The sequence below is a fragment of the Podarcis cretensis genome, assembly GCF_951804945.1.
Source record: "Podarcis cretensis genome assembly, chromosome: 5".
Taxonomy (NCBI): Eukaryota; Metazoa; Chordata; class Lepidosauria; order Squamata; family Lacertidae; genus Podarcis; species Podarcis cretensis.
In genome coordinates, this window is record NC_137174.1 from 101,170,067 (window position 1) to 101,195,839 (window position 25,773).

General features: G+C 47.7%; 1 protein-coding gene across 5 annotated transcripts in view; it reads left to right on the forward strand.

Moving 5' to 3' along the window:
* Positions 1–25,773, forward strand: part of IL1RAP (interleukin 1 receptor accessory protein) — a 108,717-nt gene that overhangs the window by 40,149 nt on the left and 42,795 nt on the right. For all 5 annotated transcript variants that reach the window (XM_079977892.1, XM_079977896.1, XM_079977893.1 and 2 more), the window contains 5 exons: positions 6,837–7,122; positions 8,979–9,171; positions 15,244–15,409; positions 19,658–19,729; positions 23,022–23,151. In XM_079977892.1, the coding sequence (XP_079834018.1) occupies positions 6,837–7,122; positions 8,979–9,171; positions 15,244–15,409; positions 19,658–19,729; positions 23,022–23,151 (847 nt within the window). The remainder of the gene's footprint in view (positions 1–6,836; positions 7,123–8,978; positions 9,172–15,243; positions 15,410–19,657; positions 19,730–23,021; positions 23,152–25,773) is intronic.

The following is a 25,773-nucleotide window of genomic DNA, read 5'->3' on the forward strand; positions in this document are numbered from 1 at the left end:
AGTGAGAGATTTTACTTTCTTGGGCTCCATGATCACTGCAGATGGTGACAGCAGCCACAAAATTAAGAGACGCCTGCTTCTTGGGAGGAAAGCAATGACAAACCTAGACAGCATCTTAAAAAGCAGAGACACCACCTTGCCTACAAAGATCTGTATAGTTAAAGCTCTGGTTTTCCCAGTAGTGATGTATGGAAGTGAGAGCTGGACCATCAAGAAGGCTGATCGCCGAAGAATGGATGCTTTTGAATTATGGAGCTGGAGGAGACTCTTGAGAGTCCCATGGACTGCAAAAAGATCGAATGCATCCATTCTTAAGGAAACCTGAGTGCTCACTGGAAGGACAGATCCTGAAGCTGAGGCTCCAATACTTTGGCCACCTCATGAGAAGGGAAGACTCCCTGGAAAAGACCCTGATGTTGGGAAAGATGGAAGGCACAAGGAGAAGGGGATGACAGAGGACGAGATGGTGGGACAGTGTTCTCGAAGCTACCAGCATGAGTTTGACCAAACTGCAGGAGGCAGTGGAAGACAGGAGTGCCTGGCGTGCTCTGGTCCAGGGGGTCACGAAGAGTCTGACATGACTAAACAACAAAAGGGAGCAAGGGAAGGGGATGACAGAGGACGAGATGGTGGGACAGTGTTCTCGAAGCTACCAGCATGAGTCTGACCAAACTGTGGGAGGCAGTGGAAGACAGGAGTGCCTGGCGTGCTCTGGTCCAGGGAGTCACAAAGAGTCGGACACGACTAAACGACTAAACAACAAAATGTGAACAATTCCTTTCTTTTATCTGTCCTGAATCTTCCAACCTTCAGCTGCATTAAAGGTAAAGGTAAAGGTACCCCTGCCCGTACGGGCCAGTCTTGACAGACTCTGGGGTTGTGCGCCCATCTCACTTAAGAGGCCAGGGGCCAGCGCTGTCCGGAGACACTTCCGGGTCACGTGGCCAGCGTGACATCGCTGCTCTGGCCAGAGCCAGAGCCGCACACGGAAACGCCGTTTACCTTCCCGCTGGTAAGCGGTCCCTATTTATCTACTTGCACCCGGAGGTGCTTTCGAACTGCTAGGTTGGCAGGCGCTGGGACCGAGCAGCGGGAGCGCACCCCGCCGCAGGGATTCGAACCGCCGACCTTTCGATCGGCAAGCCCTAGGCGCTGAGGCTTTTAACCCACAGCGCCACCTGCGTCCCTATCTCAGCTGCATTGGACGTCCACAAGTTCTGGTGTTATGAGAGAGGGAGGGAAACTTTTCAATAGTCACTCCCTCCATGCCATGTATAATTTTATAAACTTCTATCACATCGCCTCTTACATGACTTTTCTCTTTGAGAAAACTCCCAAATGCTGCAACTTTTCTTCATACGTAGGGGAGTGACTCTGTCCTCCTGGATCAATTTCGTTGCCCTTTTCAGAACCTTTTCCAGCTCTGCAATATCCTTTTGGATGTGGGGCAACCATAATTGTACCCATCTGCGTTTCCACATCGAGAGATTCTGAAGAGTGTAAAATCTTGCATAACGCGGGGAGTCCTTGCACACTTTGAGCAATGTTCAACTTTCAGGATGGCGAAAGTATACGAAGTGAATGAATTTTCCTTCCTGCTCCTTCACGGTTTCCTGAGTGGGGAGTGAATGGGTGCTTTGATCTTTCCTGCTATACAATGAGCTCCATCTGCCTTGCGTATGATTCATCCTTTCATTAGAAATCGGAAACGATTGCAGAGAAGAATGCAAGAAGCTGCCTAGGATGATGTCAGACCTCGTATTATGTCAGTCACCCAGTGACTGGCAGCTGCTACTCTTCAGCATGGTCTCGGGCAGAGGGGTGCCTCTCCCCTCCCTTGCTCCCTTTTGTTGTTTAGTCATGTCAGACTCTTCGTGACCCCCTGGACCAGAGCACGCCAGGCACTCCTGTCTTCCACTGCCTCCTGCAGTTTGGTCAAACTCATGCTGGTAGCTTCGAGAACACTGTCCCACCATCTCGTCCTCTGTCATCCCCTTCTCCTTGTGCCTTCCATCTTTCCCAACATCAGGGTCTTTTCCAGGGAGTCTTCCCTTCTCATGAGGTGGCCAAAGTATTGGAGTCTCAGCTTCACAATCTGTCCTTCCAGTGAGCACTCAGGGCTGATTTCCTTCAGAATGGAGAGGTTTGATCTTCTTGCAGTCCATGGGACTCTCAAGAGTCTCCTCCAGCACCATAATTCAAAAGCATCAATTCTTCGGCGATTAGCCTTCTTTATGGTCCAGCTCTCATGTCCATACATCACCACTGGGAAAACCATGGCTTTAACTATACAGACCTTTGTCGGCAAGGTGATGTCTACTGCCCTTATTAATGTGAAATCTGCCCAAGGTGGCGGTTACTGTTTGCCAACTTGGACGTGCAAGAGTTCAGAGGAAGGTGGGACGGCTAAAGATACATCTGTCAGAATCAGTCATCTCTTTGAGGGCTGCGCGTCACCTCGACTTCATACATTGCTGAGTCATGGAGCCCATTTCCTTCCTTCCTTCCTTCCTTCCTTCCTCCCTGGGCAGGCAGCCACAATGGTTCAACACCCGCTCTGTGTTAACGGAAAATGCAGCCAGATTTCTCCTTGGCGCTGGGCCAAGGTCAGCTCCAAGCCAACGGGCGCTTTTCTGCCTCTTTGCTCGAGATTAAAGAGGCTGCTAGAAGCGGACTCCTCACATCTGCAAGACTCCTTTCTTTTTAAATTGAGAACGCTGGGATTCTTGTGAGGCCGAGCTCTAGGAATTTGGGGAAAGTCTAGCTTTAATGTATGTTTTATTGGGTTGGCGGGTTTTGTGTGTAAGTGTCGTGATACTATACAAAACGCTATGTTCTTCTTCTTTTTCTTTGGCGATCCCTGGTAGCTGAGTAAGATTGTCTTCCATAATCACGGTCTTAACAGTGAGTCCGTAAGTGACTGTGGAGGCCAATTCTGGATCCACACGTCCTTCCACAGTGGGGACATTGGTTTCCGGGTGGGAGTGGATCACGGTGAGGGTCTGCCAAGTGTGCCTTCCTCCTAGCACTTTTCCCGTTCGCATCCTGAGTAGAACGTAACACACGACTGCGCATCTGCATGTGCGCAGGTCGCTTTCCGCTGCTTCCGCGCATGCGCATGATGTCATTTTGAGCGTCTGCACATGTGCGAGTGGCGAAATCCGGAAGTAACGCGCTCCGTTACTTCCGGGTCACCACAGAGCGCAACTGGGAAATACTTAACATGAAGCTACTTTAACCCAAGGTATGACTGTATTATTATTATTATATCTCCTCTCAGTCTTGTACGCGCAGATGCGGGTTGTGTTTGCTTCAGGATGCGAACGGGGCTCCGGAACGGATCCCATTCACATCCAGAGTACATCACTGTACATCGTTGACTAGATTAAAATATACCTAATTGCTATAGACGTCCCTTTGCTATATATCAATGCAATGCAATTAGAAATATTATATTATTATTTTTTATAAATCCCCCTATACCCCCCACTCCCCTTCACCCATGTGTGATCTCAATATATTTTTTTTAACTTCTTCCATCTTGTTGTTGTAGTTTAATAATTATTCAGTTGATTCTTTTATTGTTTCCTTGCTTACCCCTGCACGTTTTACAGATTATCTATTAATATTCCAGTTCTGGAACCATATTTTTTCATGTATTCCTTCACTCCATCCCACTCTTTAATTATTCTCTGATTTGAATGGCCTCTAACGATTGCCGTCAAAAAAATGTATTCCTTTACGCAACAGCAGCGGCCAGAATATTGATCGCAAAGAATTGGAAGGGGAGAAAATACCATCATTATTAGAATGGCAAAGCAAGCTCTCTGAGTTTGTGGAAATGGCCAAATTGATTATCAGAAACATTTTCATTGAATCATAAAAGTTGGAGGGGACCACGAGGGTCATCTAGCCCAACCCCCTGCCATGCAGGAATGTTTTGCCCAATGTGGGGCTTGAACCCCTGACTGAGGTTAAGAGTCTCATGCTCTAGTGACTGAACTATCCCTCTTTGTGCATTTTGTTCTTAGAAATAAATAAAATTCTGACGCAAAAGTTGCTGTAGGCTGACCGTATCTCTCTTTTGTGACTTGAGTATGCATGGATTGAACTGCCAAGGGCCCATCCCATCTAGACCTCAAGGAAAATAGAAAAATGTAGGATTATACACGGTGTGACGAAAGCAGGCAGAAAAATGTGTGTGTCCCCCTGTAGAAGTGCAAATATCCAGAGTGTGGGGTCAGGTGGGATTACTATTATAAAATATGCATCAAGCCATTGTGTCCATGATGAATGCATTGTGTTGACTAGGTTTGATACGTTGACAATAATTTCTAATCAAATCCCACAACCCTCCGCATCTCTGGCCATTTCCTCTACTGCCCATTTCTCTTGCTTGACCAGTCATGTACACAGCCCAGTTGCTTAGCCAGGTAGGCATCCTGGGCCATCAAAGACAGTGAGCAAGTGTTTTATTTACCCAATGCTTAATTAGTTTTGGTAGTTTAACTTTGTCCCCACGTGGGGTTTGTTGAAATGCTCAGAAGAAATCTGATTGTTTCTTACAAACACTCTGTAAAAAGCTCTTTTGTGACCTGGGCCAGGGCCTGGAGGGACAGAGATTATTATACGCACCCTTCCCAGGGACTTGCTGGTTCAAGCCTCTGTGTCTATTCTTATTAATCAGAGTTCAATCCTTCCTTTACTTTGGGAACGCCTCATCCCCCTTTCTTATAACTGTAGAATTTGTGGGCATCCGCAACGAAACACCCAACAGTTGGGAGATTCAGAACAGAGTCAAGAACTGCATGGACTTTATTTTCCATAATGGGCATGATTCTATGCTTCTCTGAATCCTGCTTCAATTCTCCCATTTGGTAACAAGATTAGACCCTGCGCTATTCTGAACTGGGAGCTCCGTGAATGGCGTTGTGCCCCAGATCCATACCTTTGCAAGATAAAACTTATTAACATGTAAATTGAGAATCCCGGGAGGGAGAGACAGGCCGGACGAATGCATAAATATGCTCGCCGAGTGTGACAGACAACATTCGGCCATGGTAAATTAGACGTGGAATTAAATCTACACACGCGCCAGTTGCCAGCGACTGCCGCCAGACATCTTGCCAGATCTCGGAACGATTCCTGCTGTTCCACAGGGTCCAAACCCGCAATCCGACTTTATGCTGATTTCTGGGAGATGTTTGGACAAAGTCCTTCACCCAAAGGCTCTTGCGTATGAATATAGCAATCTGGGGAGGCTAGATTATTTTGCAGATTGGAAAATCGGTTCAGCAGTGCAAATCTGAGGATGGGGCAGTTATAAGGATGGAGGGAAATAAGAATTGGGTTCAAAGCAGCATTTCTGCCCAGGAAAGTGTGCAGAATATGTTTTGACCTGCATCTTTTTCAATCATTTTGTTTCCTCCCCGCAACATATGGCTGTTTTATACCCCTCAGCAAGTGGCCGATTCTCTGTACCACTTGACTTAAACCATTTTGATTTTGTAATGGGTAAGGTGTTTGAGCCCTCTGCCTCAGTGCCATTCCTCCACTTACATAGTCGACAAATTAAATGCATTTTTATAAAATTATTTTGTTTAATAAAATTTGCACACTGGTGGGTTGCTTAAGAAAAAAACTGTCAAAGCACTTTAGAGTAAGCAAAAACAGTAAGATCAAGGAGAAAAAATTCAACAGTGTTTTAAATATTTTCCTGTAGGACTAATTGCACACATTAACAGTCGTCAACTGGTTGACCATACCCATACTATCCCTTGCTTTTTCCTGTAGGACTAATTGGAGTTGTTAACAGTCGTCATGAGTCAATCACCCATCTCCTAAAACCCCACCCCACCCTCCCACTATATATAAGGGTCTGGTGACTTCTGCTTCAGTGTATCTGAAGAAGTGTGCATGCACACGAAAGCTCATACCCAGAACATACTTAGCTGGTCTCTAAGGTGCTACCGGACAATTTTCTAATTTTATTTATTTATTTATTTCGACTGCGTCAGACCAACATGGCTCCTGCAATTCATTTCAACAGTATTTTAAAACATCCTGAAGTTAAAATACTAAAACTGATTAGCATTAGCTGGTTGAGCGTGAGACTCTTATGGGTTTGAGCCCAATGTTGGGCAAAAGATTCTTGTGTTTCAGGGGGTTGGACTAGATGACCCTCATGGTTCCTTTCAACTCTAAAATTCTATGATTCTATACTTCAGCTTTCTAAGCATGTAAAGGGGTGAGAAAGAACCACCCTGCACCCAGTCATCTTCATGGAATGGTCCTGAATATTGCGTAACAAAAAATTATATATAATTATATATATATATAAAGTTTTTATCGTTAAAATAATTCAGCATTAATACAAACATATTGCGAATATACAAGCATACAAACATACATTTCATACAATCCTTAAAAATGTTCAAACATACCTACACTCAATCCCACAGATAATTCCTTTTCCCATCACCATCCACCACCCCTCACCCCACCTTTGTGTCAGACTTCCAATCTACTCAATTGCAGTTTCTTTCCACTTCTATTACTTTCTTTCACACACCTTTAACCTAATTCCATGCTTCTTTTTCTATTACACATTGTTATCCATCTTATTTAGTATTCCAGTATTTAAAACGGAACTTGTTTATTCTAATAGGAGTTCTGAATTTTCGATATGGTTTTGCAAGTATACTTTAAATAAAATTATATTTTTATCCCAGCAATTTGGCAAGCAGCGTTCTTTCTCTGTTTACCTTCATAACAACCCTGTGAGGCAGGTTAAACCAAGTGCCAGTGACTGCAAATTTGTCTCCCTGCCCCCCTAGAGCGCTGTGACGACTGGGGTGTGGACACCATGAAGCACAAGCCGGTCTACAACGGGGAGCCGGCCAAAATCAAGTGTCCTCTCTTTGAAGCCTTCCTGAAGTACAACTACAGCACTGCCCACTCCGCGGGCCTCACCCTGATCTGGTACTGGATTGGGCGAGGCCAGGACATCGAGGAGCCCATCAATTTCCGCCTCCCCGACAACCACATCAGCAAGGAGAAGGACACACTTTGGTTCCACCCCGCTCTGCTCAACGACACCGCGAACTACACCTGCATGCTCAGGTAAGGAGGCCGATGGAGAGGGGGCCATGCTTGTAGGGAGGGGTTTTAAGGTTGGAAGATTGAAGGTGTTTGGGTCATCTGATCATCTTTCTTGCTTTTTCTGTGATTGTTTAGAAAATTGTTACAGCTGCTTTGTGTTCTGCTTGAGAGGAATTTGTTGTTGTTTAGTCGTGTCCGACTCTCTGTGACCCCCTGGACCAGAGCACGCCAGGCACTCCTGTCTTCCACTGCCTCCCGCAGTTTGGTCAAACTCATGCTGGTAGCTTCGAGAACACTGTCCAGCCATCTCATCCTCTGTCGTTCCCGTCTCCTTGTGCCCTCCATCTTTCCCAACATCAGAGTCTTTTCCAGGGAGCCTTCTCTTCTCATGAGGTGGCCAAAGTATTGGAGCCTCAGCTTCAGGATCTGTCCTTCCAGTGAGCACTCAGGGCTGATTTCCTTCAGAATTGAGAGGTTTGATCTTCTTGCCGTCCATGGGACTCTCAAGAGTCTCCTCCAGCACCATAATTCAAAAGCATCAATTCTTCGGCGATCAGCCTTCTTGATGGTCCAGTTCTCACTTCCATACATCACTACTGGGAAAACCATAGCTTTAACTGTACGGACCTTTGTTGGCAAGGTAATGTCTCTGCTTTTTAAGATGCTGTCTAGGTTTGTCATTGCTTTTCTCCCAAGAAGCAGGCGTCTTTTAATTTCGTGGCTGCTGTCACCATCTGCAGTGATCATGGAGCCCAGGAAAGTAAAATCTCTCACTGTCTCCATTTCTTCCCCTTCTATTTGCCAGAAGGTGATGGGAGCAGATGGGAGGAATAGTGGCAGATATAAATATGAAGAAGCAAACAAATATTTATTGGTTTGTTTAGCTTGCAGATTACTTTGTATTTCAAGGAATCTCTACGCTGTTTACATATCTCAGTAAATATATATATATATATATATATATATATACACACACACACACACACAGAGAGAGAGAGAGAGAGAGAGAGTGAGTATATATACATATGTATATGTATATGTATGTGTGTATATATATGTGTGTGTGTGTGCATATATATATATATATATATATATATATATATATATACTGTACGTGATAAAAGTACAAATTCCACATTCAGTACAGCTACTGCTGCAAATAATCATAACTATACATTTTTAGCAACTTAATTGCTGTGATAAATCTCTGAAAGCAATGCACATAAAATAAGTGAAAGCAAATTGCATTCAGCAGAAAAGAACGTCAAGGTAGAATGCCAGGATAAAATATAATTATAATATAGGTCTAAAAAGAAAATTACCAACAGAAAGAAAGCTCTCATGAGTCAAATTGGGAATTCAGGAATTACAGTGGTACCTCGGGTTAAGTACTTAATTCGTTCTGGAGGTCTGTACTTAACCTGAAACTGAAGCACCACTTTAGCTAATGGGGCCTCCCGCTGCTGCCGCGCCGATGGAGCACGATTTCTGTTCTCAACCTGAAGCAAAGTTCTTAACCTGAAGCACTATTTCCGCGTTAGCGGAGTCTGTAACCTGAAGTGTCTGTAACCTGAAGCGTATGTAACCCGAGGTACCACTGTATTCTTTCAATCACCTTCTCTCTTTGCACCCACCACACCCCATGGGTTGGACCAAATGACCCTTTAGGTCCCTTCCCATGCTACTATTTTTGAAAATTCTATCTCATCCCTGCATCCTCTCAGTTCTCACTTCAATAAAACACTAAATTCTTCAACAGCCGACAGTCACATGCAAGAAAGATATTCGGGTGACCGGTGAGTGCTTTTGTATTTTGAGTGTGAACCTTCCCTCTTAGCCTTGTGGTCGAAACCTTGAAATCTCTTTTTTTCATGCAGAAACACCACCTACTGCAGCAAAGTCGCTTTCCCGCTGGAAGTCGTTGACAAAGACCCCGGTTCCTGCGTCAGCCAGGCCAACAGGCCGGAAGAAGTCCTTATGTACCTGGACTACACAAACAAGAACCTCACCTGCCCAGATGTGGAAGGGTTTTATCCAGCCGGGACCAAGCTCAAGGTCTGGTGGTATATGGTAAGCTCTGGAGCCTGGGGCTGGAGGCTTCATTTTGCAGAGGGTTTTGACTGTATGCATTTGCAAGTTTATGAAGCTCTGGACGAGCGTATTGGCAAGGCAGCTGCAGCGATGGCTCGCTTCTGCAAAAGGGTCTGGGAAAATGTGATGCTAACATCCAATACCATGATGAAGGTCTATCAGGCCTGCATGTTGTGCACACTGATTTATGGAAGTGAGTCATGGGCCACTCACAGCTTCCAGGAGTGACGCCGCAATGCCTTCCACATGGACTGTGTCACGAGGATTTTGGGAATCCGATGGCAGGGCAGAATGCCAAACAAACATTCCCAGCATGCTTGCACTTCTGTCTCAGTGACCTCTAGGTAAGGTAAAGGTAAAGGTAAAGGTAAAGGACCCCTGGATGGTTAAGTCCAGTCAAAGGCGACTATGGGGTTGCGGCGCTCATCTCGCTTTCAGGCCAAGAGAGCTGGCCTTTGTCCACAGACACCTTTCCGGGTCATGTGGCCAGCAGGACTAAACCACTTCTGGCACAACAGGACACCGTGATGGAAACCAGAGCGCACAGAAACGCCGTCTACCTTCCCGCCATAGTGGTACCTATTTATCTACTTGCACTGGTGTGCTTTTGAACTGCTAGGTTGGCAGGAGCTGGGACAGAGCAGCAGGAGCTCACCTCTTTGCGGGGATTTGAACCACCGACCTCCCAATCGGCAAGCCCAAAAGGCTCAGTGGTTTAGACCACAGCACCACCTGTGTCCCTACACAGCGACGTCTCGCTGACTTGGTCACGTCCACAGAATGGAAGTTGGCAAGATCCTCAAGGACATCCTCTATGGGGAGCTGGCTCCCGGCACAGACCCGTTGGCGGACGAAACATGCCCACAAACATGACCTGAAGGTTGGAAGCATCAACCTGCCAGGTTGGAATTCTCTTGCAGACAATCACAGTGCATGGAGACAGACAGTCGGGTTGTTCCTCTGCAGCAGTGACCAGAGGAGGAATGTCTATTGGGAGGAGCACAGAGAGAAGAAACATCCTCTGCATCAGCATAACTGCATGTCTTCTGCCCCAGCTGCAACAAAACATGTCTCTCCTATATCGGTCTCTACAGCCACAGCAGACGCTGCAGTTTGCCAGCGGTTTGACTTCACTCCTTCATTGCCTCTCGAGACAGACAGACGCCAACTCACAATCACAGGCAATTGAAGCCATCCTCAAGTTACTTGTGATGTTGCTGGGCTGTTCACAGTACTGCTAAAAGCCATGTTTCAGTTTTGTTCTTCATCAGTGGTTCCCAAACCGTTTTTGGCCTCTGCCCCCTTGGTTACATAAACTCATTCCCAGAGCCCCTGGCCCTGTAAGAATCATAAAATTCTTATAGTGTTGGCAGGGACCACAAGAGTCATGTAGTTCAACTCCCTGCAAGGCAGGAATCCTTTAGCCCAATGTGAGACTCAAATCCATAACTCTGAGATTGAGTCTCATGCTCTATGGATTGAGCATTTTTCAGAATAGTGGGTTTCACGACCCACTAAGGAAGACAGTAACCCAACAAAACTCAAAGCAGTAACAATTAATTGCACATTTGTTCAAAATCCAATTAAAACTATTTCCTCTAATTGAGTGACCAAAATTGAGGGACTTGATCCTGTGATCCCAGACGTTTACTAATAATTGGATATCTTGTGACAACTCGGAATCCTACATACAAATATGTGTGACCCAAGGAAATTGCTTTGAAAGTGATAAGAGCAGTAAAGCGAGGAATGTGTTTCGCTCCAGGCTCTCGCCTGGTCAGTTGCAAGTAAGCCATTCATGCACTTGGAAGGGGCCACAACCCCTTTGTCCCCCCTTGTTCTGCGAGGCAAGAAGCAGGTGATGAGCTTTTCTCTTCCTGCTATTTCCAGAGACCCCCCCCCCCACTTTGTATCCTGTTTTAAGATAAAAGGACCTCTGACCATTAGGTTGCGGTGCTCATCTCGCTTTATTGGCTGAGGGAGCCGGCATGCAGCTTCCGGGTCATGTGGCCAGCATGACTAAGCCGCTTCTGGCAAACCAGAGCAGCGCACGGAAATGCCATTTACCTTCCTGCCGGAGCGGTACCTATTTATCTACTTTGACGTGCTTTTGAACTGCTAGGTTGGCAGGAGCAGGGACTGAGCAACGGGAGCTCACCCCGTCGCAGGGATTCAAACTGTCGACCTTCTGATCAGCAAGTCCTAGGCTCTGTGGTTTAACCCACAGCACCACCCACGTCCCTGTATCCTATTTTAGGGGCTCTCTAATGACCTCTGTGGATCACGAAATACGTTCCAGGTTTTGCAATCCACTCTGGAGTTTGGGAGGGGTTCAAAACTGCGCACAATTCTGCAGTTCCATTATCTATTCCAAAATGGCCCTTGTCTGTAGCTCATTGAGTAGCAGAAGTGGATTAAAGCATGGAAAAAAAGAGGAGAAAAAAATATTCTTAAATGAAGATCAGGTGCAGACGCCACTTATGTTTCAGAATTCTGCAGGTGGAATTTTGTTAGATGCAGTTTTGAATCCCAGCGAATTGAGAGCTTTGCTCATCCTTCGCTCTTTGGGTCAGCTTCCAAGGGGAGGGCATTCTCCCCACCCCCTCCACCTCCCTGAGACCAAATACTCTTCACACTCAGATGCCCTCTCTGTGGAAATGCAATTCATGGCTCCAGCAGCGGAGCTGGAAGACTCCTGTCCCTTTGATCAATACCCCTTTTCTTCTGGGCTAAGAGCAATCGCCTTTATTTGGCTTCAGGAGCTGGTCCATTAAAATTCAGCTCCCGACCGTCAATTAGCAAAATGAAACCGAACCCTCTCTGGAAATAATTTTTTTGCAGATGGTAGATTGCTTGTCCCCGCTAATAAGACTTCGTCAGAAATGGTATATTGCCACTGTCTCCCCTTGCCATGTGGAGGTGGACGTCATCTGGAAAGGGGCCACAGAGGAATAATTGCTGCAAAATTGTGGATTGCCAACCTTCTGTGATTGGGAAGATGGTTCACCTGAGCTTTTCCCTTCCTCCCTTCTTGACTCCCTTCAAAGGAACCATAAAAAGAGGTATGGCACATGAAGGAAGTGGCTTAGCTCAGCTGCCAAACTCAGAAGCCTAGGATTTTTACCACACAGCAACTCTGTTTCTGCCTCCCTGCCATCGTGCCATTTGAGAATATGTTGGGCACCTTGACAAGTGACGCTTTCTCTTCTCTAGTCCCTTAACACTAGAACTCCTGGACATGCAATGAACCTCAGAAGACTCAGAGAAGATGAAAGAAAATCATTCACAGAGTGTGCAGTTAAACCGTGGAACTCCATCCTGCAGGAACGCAGTGTTGATGACCAACAAAAATGTATTTGAAAGAGGCCTACTGGCCCTGATGGATTTGTTCTGCCTCCACGGGTCTTCACAGTTCTCTGAATTTTGCAATGCAGTGCTCCAACCAGAAATATATTTTAAAAGGTTTTTGTTGGGGGGGGGGGAAGGGTGTGTATGCAAAATTATATGGAAGTGCATGTATGCCAAAATGCATTATACTGCTTGCCAAAAAACCCCCCACATGTTTAGAGCAATGTCCACTAAAACTTTAGTGAGGTCTTTTATTTTTTTCTAATTGCAAAAAAATATATATAACATGAAGATGTGAAGAACGGAATCTAAGACTGGAAGAAGAGGGATGAAAATAGATTCCGGTCCATCCCTATGTGCAGTGAAAAACCCACATGTGTGATCGTCACATCTGGTGATTCCCATCTGGAGTTACAGATTAATTTTAGCATGTGCCTTTTCCTGTTCTTGCTCATTTCAAAAGGCGGAGAGAAATTCTCAGGAAATCACAATTACAGAGTATGCAAAGAACATAACAAGCATGAGAACGTAAGAAGAGTCCTGCTGGATCAGGCCCATGGCCCATCTAGTACCAATCTTGCTGTGTCTGAATTGTTGGTTGTTGTTTAGTCATTTAGTCGTGTCCGCCTCTTCGTGTCCCCCTGGACCAGAGCACGCCAGGCACTCCTGTCTTCCACTGCCTCCCGCAGCTTGGTCAAATTCATGTTCGTAGCTTCGAGAACACTGTCCCACCATCTCGTCCTCTGTCGTCCCCTTCTCCTTGTGCCCTCCACCTTTCCCAACATCAGGGTCTTTTCCAGGGAGTCTTCTCTTCTCATGAGGTGGCCAAAGTCCTGGAGCCTCAGCTTCAGGATCTGTCCTTCCAGTGAGCACTCAGGGCTGATTTCCTTCAGAATGGAGAGGTTGGATCTTCTTGCAGTCCATGGGACTCTCAAGAGTCTCCTCCAGCACAGAATTCAAAAGCATCCTTTCTTCAGCGATCAGCCTTCTTTGTGGTCCAGCTCTCACTTCCATACATCACTACAGTGGTTACATACGCTTCAGGTTACAGATGCTTCAGGTTACAGACTCTGCTAACCCAGAAATAGTGCTTCAGGTTAAGAACTTTGCTTCAGGATGAGAACAGAATCGGGCTCTGGCGGCGCGGCGGCAGCTGAAGGCCCCATTAGCTAAAGTGGTGCTTCAGGTTAGGAACAGTTTCAGGTTAAGAACGGACCTCCGGAACAACTTAAGTACTTAACCCAAGGTACCACTGTACTGGGAAAACCATAGCTTTAACTATACAGACCTTTGTCGGCAAGGTGATGTCTCTGCTTTTTAAGATGCTGCCTAGGTTTGTCATCGCTCTTCTCCCAAGAAGCTGGCGTCTTTTAATTTCATCACTGCTGTCACCATCTGCTGTGATCATGGATCTGTTTCTGAGTAGACACCCCCAATGGGAACACCCCAAGCAGGATTCGGGCCCCAGAGCCCTCTCTTCTCCTCTTTTAAAGCCCTCCAAGTTGGTGATCATCCCTGCCTCCTGTGGGAGGAAGTTCAAGAAATTTCCTATGTTTTTTGTTGGATTCTGTTCCCTGGCTGCTTTGGAGACAGGTGTGTTGCTGTGGATTCCTGCAGTCCATGCTATTTGGGGCTCTTGAACCGGCCTCTGCAAAGGACTCTGGAAAAGTGAATATGCCAAATTAGACGGTCTATTGGAAAAAAATAAAGAATAAATCAAACCAGGAATTTGTTTCAAAATGGGAGGTTTTCAAAGAATATTTGAAATATAAATATAGTAGTCTAAACTCTGTTGCAGCATTCGAGGAACTTTAGTAATAGATGTAAGAAATAAGATATATTAAGAAAAAGTTTAATTATGATAAAAGTGTGTAATGGCGAAAAGTAATATGAAACCGAAATATGGAATAGACGGGTCTTTGGTGTTTAGACCAATTTATGTTTTATTGTTTGTTAAGAAAATTCTGTGTCTATGGTTATTCTTGTGTGTGATTTGGTATTTGTCTTTTCTCTTTTTCTTTTCTTGCTGTATCAATAAAGAAAAAGGAAAAAAAGAAAGAAAAGTGGACCTTTTTACTCTGTATGAAGGCAGCTTCCTATTCAAGCTCCAGGCTAATTCCTGGCTGAAAAGCCAATGAAGCAGAATGTTGGGAGAGTCAGGACAGAGGGAAAAAGAAAGTGCTTCTCCATGCAGCACAGGGTTAAACTGTGGAACTCCCTGCCACAGGAGGCAGTGATGGCCTGAGAAAAGGATTGGATAAATTCATGGAGGAGGACAGGGCTTTGGAGGACTATTAGTTAGAGGCAGAAATGCTTTCAAATACCAGTTTCATTCTGGAATCCGCAGGAGGGGAGAAGGCTTTTGGGTCCAATCCTGCTTGCTGGTTTCCCACTGGGGCATGTGGTTGGGTAACATCAGGAGCGGATGCTGAACTAGATGGACCATTGGCCTGATCCGTCACACTCTTCTTATATTCTTAGTTTTCATAGTTTTGGTGGCAAAATGTTACAAATGGAGATGACAGCTTCTGAAATTGTGAGTTTCCGGCCAGGGGCTGCCCGGTGTTGAGCGAGATGCTGCTTCCGGGTCCTGGGCTCCAACCTTCCTCTTCTCGGAGGATGTCCACCTTGTGTGCTTAGCAGATGTGCCTTTTCTGCATGCAGAGGATGTGAGTGAATGTGCGTTATCCCCCTTTCCTGCAGAACTGCAAACTCATGGATAATTTCAACGAGCGATACCCCAGCGGCGTCAACCTGACCTTTGGCTTTGTCCGCGAGGCGTACCAGGCCGACTACACCTGTGTCGTGAGCTACAAGGAGAACGGCAGGGATTTCAACCTCACACGGACTTTGAGGGTCAAGGTGGTAGGTAAGGAGAATCAAGGGACAAGGGGAGCCACGACATCAACTGAGCTATTATTGATGTGCATCTGGTGTCTAGCTCATAAAGCCCTGGTGACTCAGGCCCAAGCTATCACATTTCCCCATATGAACCTGCCTGGGCTCTGAGATCTTCGGGGGGGGGGGGGGGGGCTTCTCTCAGCCCAGCCATCCTCACAGGGATGCTTGGTGAGAACATGATGAGAGCGCCTTCTTGGTGGTGGCTGCTCCCAGGCAACTTTGGAACTCCCTGCCTAGGGAAGTTAAGAAGAAGAAGAAGAAGAAGAAGAAGAAGAAGAAGAAGAAGAAGAAGAAGAAGAAGAAGTCTGGTGTCACCATATTCTAGTCTTATGCCTTTCATTTTAAAATACATGTCAATACAGGGCTTCTTAGTAGTAGTAGTAACAACAACAACAACAACAATTTATTTATACCCCACCCATCTGGCTGGGTTTCTCCAGCCACTCTGGGCGGCTCCCAATGGAATATTAAAATACAATAACCTATTAAACATTAAAAGCTTCCCTCAACAGGGCTGCCTTTAGATGTCTTCTAAATGTTTGGTAGTTGTTCTTCTCTTTGACATCTGATGGGAGAGCATTCCACAGGGCAGGTGCCACCACCGAGAAGGCCCTCTGCCTGGTTCCCTGTAACTTGGCTTCTCGCAGTGAGGGAACCGCCAGAAGGCCCTCAGCGCTGGACCTCAGTTAGGCTGGTTCCCTCCTTGCCGTCCTCCCTTCTGACAGGCCTTTGGGAACTGACTTGTTTTGCACCTACCCATCCCATAGCTAAACCTAGATTGTAAATTCCTCAGGATAGGGACCCCCCCCAGATCAAGGGAAGTCCTAGTCCCGCTCTATTCTGCCTTGGTCAGACCACACCTGGAGTCCAGTGTCCAGTTCTGGGTGCCACAATGTAAGAAAGATGTTGACAAGCTGGAATGCGTGCAAAGGAGGGCAACCGAGATGATTAATGGTCTGGAAACCAAGCCTGATGAGGAATGGTTGAAGGAGCTGGGTTTGTTTCACCTGGAGAAGAGGAGATACACAGGAGATGTAGCTAAAGGACTCTCCCATGGAAGATGGAGCAAGCTTGTTTTCTCCTGCTCTGGAGAGGAGGCCTCGAACCCACGACTTCAGGTTACAAGAAAGGAGAGTCCAGCTGAACATCGGGAAGAACTTTCTGGTGGTAAGAGCTGGTTGACAATGGAACAAACTCCCTCAGGAAGTTGTGGACTCTCATTCCCTGGAGGTTTTTAAGCAGAGGTGGGATGGCCATATGTCAGGGACTCTTTCGTTGTGATTGCTGCGTTGCAGGCGGATGGTCTAGATGGGTCCCTTTCAGCTCTATAATTCTGTGATTCTAAAGCAACAGACCCAGTGATACCACTATCTGAATAAATACTGTCACTGGCAAGAACAAATAAGAGGTGTTGTGGTTGCCCTGAGATTTCTTGTAAGAGGTTCTTTCAGGGCACCTTGAAAATGGCTTTTGGAAAAACAAGACAAAAGCAGAAAGCATTGCTTTAAAAAAAGGTTTCCTAAGAAAATAACACACATTTTGAGCTGCTGGGGTGGGATTTGTGTCCTGGTGTCCTCTTGGAAGCACCTTCTCCCCAGTGGCGTAGCGTGGGGGGTAAAGGGGGGGCCGGCCGCACCGGGCGCAACATCTGGGGGTTAGGGTTAAGGGGCGCAAATCCACGGGTTAGGGGGCGCAAATCCATGGGTTAGGGGGCGCAAATTACTTGCCTTGCCCCGGCTGCTGACAACCCACGCTACGCCACTGCTTCTCCCTCCTCCGCTGCCCCCTGAGCTCAAGAGTGCTTTGCTTTGTGCAGCTGCCTGTCACGAAGAGAGCAGGCTTGTCGAAACCGTGTCATTACAAATATCTGCTTCATCCAAGCCCTGAAGCATGACAGGATGCTTAAAAGCACCTGCGCTTTGCAGAGGTTGCAATTTTTGGAGAGTGAGCTGGGCCAGGTTCAAAAACTTCCATGATAACCGAGGAAAAGCATTATGGGCTATATCTGGTGCGGCACTAACTTCTTCCACCGCTGCAGGAATTTAAGCACTTTCCTCCTGCTTACCAGATCTGTTCTGGAGGGTTCAGGGAACCCCCAGAAGAGATTTGGGAGGGGGTGCATGGTGGGGAGAGGAGGGGAGGTTCCCATGCGCAACTGCAAATCCTTGCGCTGACGAGATAGTTGGATATTTCATAGAATTGTAGAGTTGGAAGGAACCTGAGGGACAGTGGTGGAGCTAGCCGCTCGGGCCCCTGGAGCAGCGCACATGCGGGGCACCTGGGGGGGGGTGATTGGTGCCCATTGGGGGTGATTGGTGTGGCAATTGGTGCCCATTGGGGTGATTGGTGTGACGATCGGCGTCCAGGGGGGCGACCGGCACGGTGATCAGCGCCCAAAAGGGATTTTGTCACCCTCCCCATGGATGCCACCCAGGACACCCTGCCCCCACTGCCCCCATTCCTATGCTCCTGCCAGGGGACACCTATTGTATTTTTCGCTCCATAAGACGCATGTTTTTCATCCTAAAAAGTAGGGAGAAATGTCTGTGCATCTTATGGAACGAATGTGGGGTCCCTGGCAGCTGCGGAGCTGGGGACTTTGGTTCCTGGAGTAGCGTGGCGTGGCACGTCGCTCGTGCAAGCATCCCCTGCCTGTGCGAGGGGATGGGGAGAGGAGAGGCGGGGGGAGAGGGCTTTAGAACACTCTTCAGAGTTCCCTGCGTCCGAGGGGCTCTGTGACTTGCATGAGAGCAGCCGGGAGCCAGCGTGGAGGGGGATCTTTCTCCCTCGCGCGCCCTGTCAAATTGGGACAGGGAGCTTTTCTCTTGCTTTCCTCCACTAAAAAACTAGGTGCGTCTTATGGTCAGGTGCATCTTACGGAGCAAAAAATAAGCTAGTTGAACCCCCTGCAGTTCAGGAATCTCAGCTGAAGAATCCAACCTCTGCTCAACAGCCTCCACGGAAGGAGAGTTGACCTCCTTCCAAGGGAATCCATTCCACTGTGGATCAGTTTTTGCCCTCAGAATCTTCATTCAGAAGTTGCAGGATCCTGAGAGATGTGAGCCTGACTCAGGCAGTCCTTAAAGGCACACGTGTTTTCTGAGTTTCTGCCTGCCAGAGCCATTCATGTTGGGCTGATGCCTGAGTGTATCTCAGAGACAGCCCTGAGGCTCGAAGCTGAAGGGCCTAGCGATTGTTCCCTTGGGGCACAGAATGCAGCCTTTGCTCCAAGTGGCTTCTTCAAGGTCTGCAGAAACTCAAGATGCACATTTTAATTTTCCCACGAAGAAACCCATGCCAAACAAACTTTCCCCTTCATTCCATCCCATTCTACGAATCAGGCCCCAAACACTTGAGAGGCTGCCTTTTTCCCTACGGACCCTCTTGGATGCTGAGATTGATGGAAGGGGCCCTCTTGGTAGCCCTCAGAGGTTTAGGGTGAAGATGACCCAGGGGAGAGGGCTTTCTCTGTGGCAGCCCCAAAGCTGTGGGACTTCCTCTCCACAGTCGCCTTCATTGCACGGCTTCCAGAAGATGCTGAAGACCTGACTTCTGACCATAGCTGTCAACTGTCCCTTATTTGGCGGGAAAGTCCCTTATCCCAGCGCCGTGTCCCTCTGCTGTCCCTTATTGATGATGTCCCTTAAATTTCCCGGGTTTCAAAGGACGCAGCTCCTCTCCCTCCCTCCCTGCCGGCCAGGGAGGAGGGAGGCTCCAACTGTGTTGCTTGGCTGCGTTGCTCACCCAATAAGGAGTCAAAGAACGACTGGGGGGGTGGAGCTTGCATGTCTTGTGCCAATCAAATCTGCCGCCTTGCCCGGGGACTCGCCTTTGCTCAGCGCTTCCCAGCGGAGAGGTGACGGTGGTTTTCCTTGCTGCATCCCCTTTGCCGGGTTGCTGCGCTGTGGGAACCACCGCTTGAGGCTTCGTTTGGCTGCTGGCCAGGCTTTCTGCCTTTGGCTCGGAGGGGCTCAGAAGTTGAACATACCTGAGCATGTAAAATCCCTTATTTTGGCTGCTGATCCCTTATTTTCGAGGTTGCTGGTCCCTTATTTTCAAGTCTGTAAGTTGACAGCTATGCTTCTGACACGGGAGCTGCATGTTTTCAGGACCCACCATTTGCTTGCTTTATTTATTTTTAATATTGTGTTTTGATGCCGTAACCTTCCCTAGGCTGAAGGGCAACTAAACAATCATGATCCTATTCTGTTGGCAGGGCCTCCAGACAAGGCAACGGTTCCGACGATCATCTCTCCAAATAAGCAAGTCGGTTATGAACTCACACCAGGTAAGGTCTGCCAGCAGCTGCCCGTCCTCTCAGTTCAAAATCTGCCAGTTGAAATGTGTGCCTTCTGCATGCTTCAAACAAGGCGTTGACTGCGGAGAAGCTTTCAAATCGCTTCTGGCTTGACTGCGCTGCTCAGGAAGCTGCCTTGGACTGAGTCAGGCATTAGAATCGCAAAATGATTCTACAGTTGATTCCACTCTGCAGAGTGGAAGGTGAAGTGAAGGTGGAGTCACCTTATTGGAGGAAGAAGTCCAGTCGGGTGGTGTGGTCCCATGGTGTCAAACTCCTCAATGTGGCCCTGGGTGGCCATGACATTCACTCTGTGTGATCTGCCTCGTGGCTGCAGTCAGTGATTTCATCTCAGCTGAGGCGACGGTTGCCCAGCTGTGATTTCAGCTCATGAAAGCTAGCTGGTGCTGCATAATAATAATAATAATAATAATAATAATAATAATAATAATAATATTTTTTTATTATTTTAATTTATTTATACCCCACCCATCTGGCTGGGTTTCCCCAGCCACTCTGGGCGGCTTCCAACTGAATATTAAAAACAATACAGCATCAGACATTAAAAACGTCCCTAAACAGGGCCATCTTCAGTTGTCTTTTAAAAGTAACATAGTTTTTATTGCCTTGACATCTGCTGGGAGGGCGTTTCACAGGGCAGGTGCTGCTACTGAGAAGGCCCTCTGCCTGGTTCCCTGTAACCTCACTTCTCGCCAGAAGGCCCTCGGCGCTGGATCTCAGTGTCCGGGCTGAAAGATAGGGGTGGAGACGCTCCTTCAGGTATACTGGGCGGAGGCCGTTTAGGGCTTTCAAGGTCAGCACCAAGACTTGGAATTGTGGCCGGAAATGTACTGGGAGCCAATGGAGATCTTTCAGGACCGGTGTTATATGGTCTCGGCGGCCACTCTTAGTCACCAGTCTAGCTGCCGCATTCTGGATTACAGTGGTAAAGGTAAAGGTAAAGGTACCGGTATCCCTGCCCGTACGGGCCAGTCTTGACAGACTCTGGGGTTGTGCGCCCATCTCACTTAAGAGGCCAGGGGCCAGCGCTGTCCGGAGACACTTCCGGGTCACGTGGCCAGCGTGACATCGCTGCTCTGGCCAGAGCCAGAGCCAGAGCCGCACACGGAAACGCCGTTTACCTTCCCGCTGGTAAGCGGTCCCTATTTATCTACTTGCACCCGGAGGTGCTTTCGAACTGCTAGGTTGGCAGGCGCTGGGACCGAGCAGCGGGAGCGCACCCCGCCGCAGGGATTCGAACCGCCGACCTTTCGATCGGCAAGCCCTAGGCGCTGAGGCTTTAACCCACAGCGCCACCTGCGTCCCTGTAGGATTACAGTGGTACCTCGGGTTAAGTACTTAATTCATTCCGGAGGTCCGTTCTTAACCTGAAACTGTTCTTAACCTGAAGCAACACTTGAGCTAATGGGGCCTCACGCTGCTGCAGCGCCTCCGGAGCACGGTTTCTGTTCTCATCCTGAAGCAAAGTTCTTAACCCGAGGTACTATTTCTGGGTTAGCGGAGTCTGTAACCTGAAGCGAATGTAACCTGAAGCGAATGTAACCCGAGGTACCACTGTAATTGCAGTTTCCAAGTCACCTTCAAAGGTAGCCCCACGTAGAGCGCATTGCAGTAGTCCAAGTGGGAGATAACCTAGGCTAGCATTCCACCTTCGTCGCCAGTGAGGTTCAGGTGGGTTCCCATGAGGCAAGACACAGCGATAACAGCAAGAACCTTCATTGAACTGCATAACTGGGAAACAGGGCAAAGCAACTGCTTATATCAGTGATGGCCAAACTTGGCCCTCCAGCTGTTTTGGGACTACAACTCCCATCATTCCTAGCTAACAGAACCATTGGTCAGGGATGATGGGAATTGTAGTCCCAAAACAGCTGGAGGACCAAGTTTGGCCATCACTAGCTTATATACACTCCTGAAAGCCTGGACCACTCCCACTCCCAACGTGATTGGCTGTCTAAACTTCCAAGCTGCGAATCAGGACTCAAGAGTTCAATGGGGCCAATGGAAGAGGCCCAAATCCTGAAATGTTCTGTGACTGGACATCATATATCGAATCAGAGCACAGGAGCTCAGAATCCTCAGTCCAGACGGGACCCTTGAGGGTACTGAAGTCCAGCCCCCTTGCAATGTTGGAACCTCAGGTGCAATGGGGGATGGAGCAACAAATCTAAATGTTACCTTTATATGGTGGGCTCGTTTCTGCTCCCTAAAAGTGTGGTGAAGGAATGGGTTTCCCAAACCTCAAAACTGACTGTGCAGGCAGTTTTTAAACTGCACCAAAATCCCCATTTCTCCTTAGCTAAAATGCATAAACTTTAGCCGTTGAGCAAATGCAAAACAAGAACACAGCTCTCTCCCTTATCAGTTTGACGGCAAGACTGGCCTTGACTTTACCAGTAGAACAGACACAGACATATCTTATGTCCTGACCACAAATGACGCAGAGACCCAAGTCTGGGACTAACGCCAGAGCATGTTCTCGGAAGTAGTGACCTCTTGCTCCAAGATAGGAGTAGGAACAGGAATATCCTTTTTATGGTCACAAGTACAGGAAGGAATATCCTTTTATGGTTGAGAGTACCAGAGCAGGAACATATGTGATGTCAACCTGTGTACGTACGCCGACGTGGTTGGGCTCCTAGGGGAGGAGGGAAAGGGTGCCTGGAGGATATATAAACTGCATGAAACCTGTCATTTCTTTGTACTTGCTGTGGACTCACCGCGCAGATGCCTTCTGCTATCCGGAGAGCAGAATAAACTCTTTCTTTGAACCAACCTCGGTGTCATTTTGACTTCCTTCCTCCCGTCCCGGAGCAACGCAGACCCAATCGGTGAACTCCAATAAGGCTACAGTGGGGATGTTATGAGTAACAGGAGAGGATCTATTGATTACTATTCCTTCCTAACTTGCACTAGCAAGTGTCTTCATATAGCAGAGTGCATCCCCCTATTACACAGCAGGAAGCTGGTTGCAGACTCGTTAGACTCTCTTAAGATATATAGTCCGGCCCCCCACAAGGTCTGAGGGACAGTGGACCGGCCTATGGTTGCAAAAGGTTGCTGAGCCCTGATCTAGGGAAACCCAGGTCTGCCCCTACCCTGTGACAGACAAATCTGCCCAGAACCACCCAGTTCATTGGCCCAGTCCAGTTTGGGACCTGGGGTTTGTCCAGAAAGGACGCGCATAGCCCTAATGTCTGCTATTGAATGCTCTTCCTATTATTGCATTGAACATTGTTGTTCTTAACCTTGCGCATGCCAGGAGAAGCGCTCGAGATCCGTTGCGAGGTCCAGTTCACGTTCCTGAAGGACTCTCCGCAAGAGGTCTGGTGGATGGTGGACGGGAAGAGCCCAGAGGACGTTGCTGACCTGAAGTTCAACATCACACTGACGTGAGTGCAAAGCATTTCCTCGTTGTCTGCAACGGGGAGACAGCTTAGTCCAGGGCGAAGGGGGAGATGGAAATGCTTAGCAAGGACTGGAGGAACCGCAATGGAGACGTCTGTCCGGAGGGGGGGGGGGGGCTTGGGCAAATATCAGTGACTTGCTATAAAAGAGGGGCTGTATAGGAAGACCCTCCGTTTCCCTCAGCCTCATCTTAAAGACCTTGCTCCTTTCTGTGCTTGTAGAATAGAATCATAGAATCATAGAGTTGGAAGAGACCACAAGGGCCATCGAGTCCAACCCCCTGCCAAGCAGGAAACACCATCAGAGCACTCCTGACATATGGTTGTCAAGCCTCTGCTTAAAGACCTCCAAAGAAGGAGACTCCACCACACTCCTTGGCAGCAAATTCCACTGTCAAACAGCTCTTACTGTCAGGAAGTTCTTCCTAATGTTTAGGTGGAATCTTCTTTCTTGTAGTTTGGATCCATTGCTCCGTGTCCGCTTCTCTGGAGCAGCAGAAAACAAACTTTCTCCCTCCTCTATGTGACATCCTTTTATATATTTGAACATGGCTATCATATCACCCCTTAACCTCCTCTTCTCCAGGCTAAACATGCCCAGCTCCCTTAGCCGTTCCTCATAAGGCATCGTTTCCAGGCCTTTGAACATTTTGGTTGGCCTCCTCTGGACACGTTCCAGTTTGTCAGTGTCCTTCTTGAACTGTGGTGCCCAGAACTGGACACAGTACTCCAGGTGAGGTCTGACCAGAGCAGAATATAGTGGCACTATTACTTTCCTTGATCTAGATTCTATACTCCTAGTTTGTGTCTTGCTATTTAATTGTATTTATTATTACTATTAAAGGTAAAGGTACCCCTGCCCGTACGGGCCAGTCTTGACAGACTCTAGGGTTGTGCGCTCATCTCACTCTAGAGGCCGGGAGCCAGCGCTGTCCGGAGACACTTCCGGGTCGCGTGGCCAGCGTGACAAGCTGCATCTGGCGAGCCAGCGCAGCACACAGAAACGCCGTTTACCTTCCCGCTGCTAAGCGGTCCCTATTTATGTACTTGCACCCAGGGGTGCTTTCGAACTGCTAGGTTGGCAGGCGCTGGGACCGAGCAATGGGAGCGCACCCCGCCGCGGGGATTCGAACCGCCGACCTGACGATCGGCAAGTCCTAGGCGCCGAGGTTTTACCCACAGCGCCACCCGCGTCCCTATTATTACTATTAATTATATTTAAATACTGCCCTATACCCGCAGGCCTCAGGGTAGTTCACGGGATAAAATCAGAATATAAAACCATTATTGAAATAAAAGCAGCAGCAACTCAGTGACCCCTTTTTGTTCCCATTTGAGAAAAGCCTAAGAAATTGATTGCAGGGTGGGATGAAAACCTCCATGGATAAATATGAAGTTCCCGTAGATGGAGTCTGATCACAGGTCCATCTGTTTGTTTGTTTCATTTACCATATTTTTCGCTCTATAAGGTACACCAGACCATAAGACGCCCCTGGTTTTTGGAAGCAGAAAACAAGGGGGGGGGGGGAATCTGAATCCCAGAAGCGGGATTGCAGCGCAGCAATCCCGCTGGCTGTCCTGGCTTATGGACAGCCGTGCTCCCTTTAAAGAGCGTGCAGAGTGTGTGTGCGGCTCTTGGGGGCTTTTCCCTCCATGGGGAAAAGCCCCCAAGAGCCGCACACATGCTCCACTGGGCTCTTTGAAGGGAGCGCTGAGCAGAGCCTCCCACCTGCATTTGCTCCATAAGACGCACACACATTTCCCCTTACTTTTTAGGAGGGGAAAGTGCGTCTTATGGAGCGAAAAATACGGTATATCCCACCCTTTTCTCAGCCCCTGCCCTGCAATTCACACTACTCTGAATTTTGTGGTGCAGTACGCCGACTAGAAATAGATCTACAAATGTGTTTGTTAGGAGGGAAAGCGTGTGCATAAAAATGTATAGGTAAGTGAATGCACCATGCCAATAATAATAATAATAATAATAATAATAATAATAATAATATACTGCTAATAATGATGATGATGTTTGGAGCAATGTCCACTAAAATGCATTGAATTTTAGTGTGGTCTTTTTTGTTTAAAAAAATGCAAAATAATTGCAAGCCAACGTGAAGATGTGAGGAACGGCATCTAAGAATGGAAGAAGAGGAATGAAAATAGATTCCTGTCCATCTCTATGTGCAGTGAAAAACCCACATGTGTGATCGTCACATCTGGTGATTCCCATCTGGAGTTGCAGATTAATTTTAGCATGTGCCTTTTCCTGTTCTTGCTCGTTTCAAAAGGTGGAGAGAAATTCTCAGAAAATCACAATTACGGCATATGCAAAGAACACAACAAAAGCATGAGAACATAAGGAGTCCTTCTGGATCAGGCCCATGGCCCATCTAGTCCCGGTCTGAATAGACACCCCCAGTGGGAACCCCCCCCCAAACAGGATTCACGCCCCAGAGCCCTCTCCCCTCCTGAGGTTTCCGGAAACTCGGATTCAGAAGTGTTGCTGCTTGCGACTGTAAAGACAGAGCAGAGCCACCTTGCCTAGTCGCCACCCATAACCCTCTCCTCCTCCTCCATGAATTTGTTTCATCTTCTTTTAAAGCCATC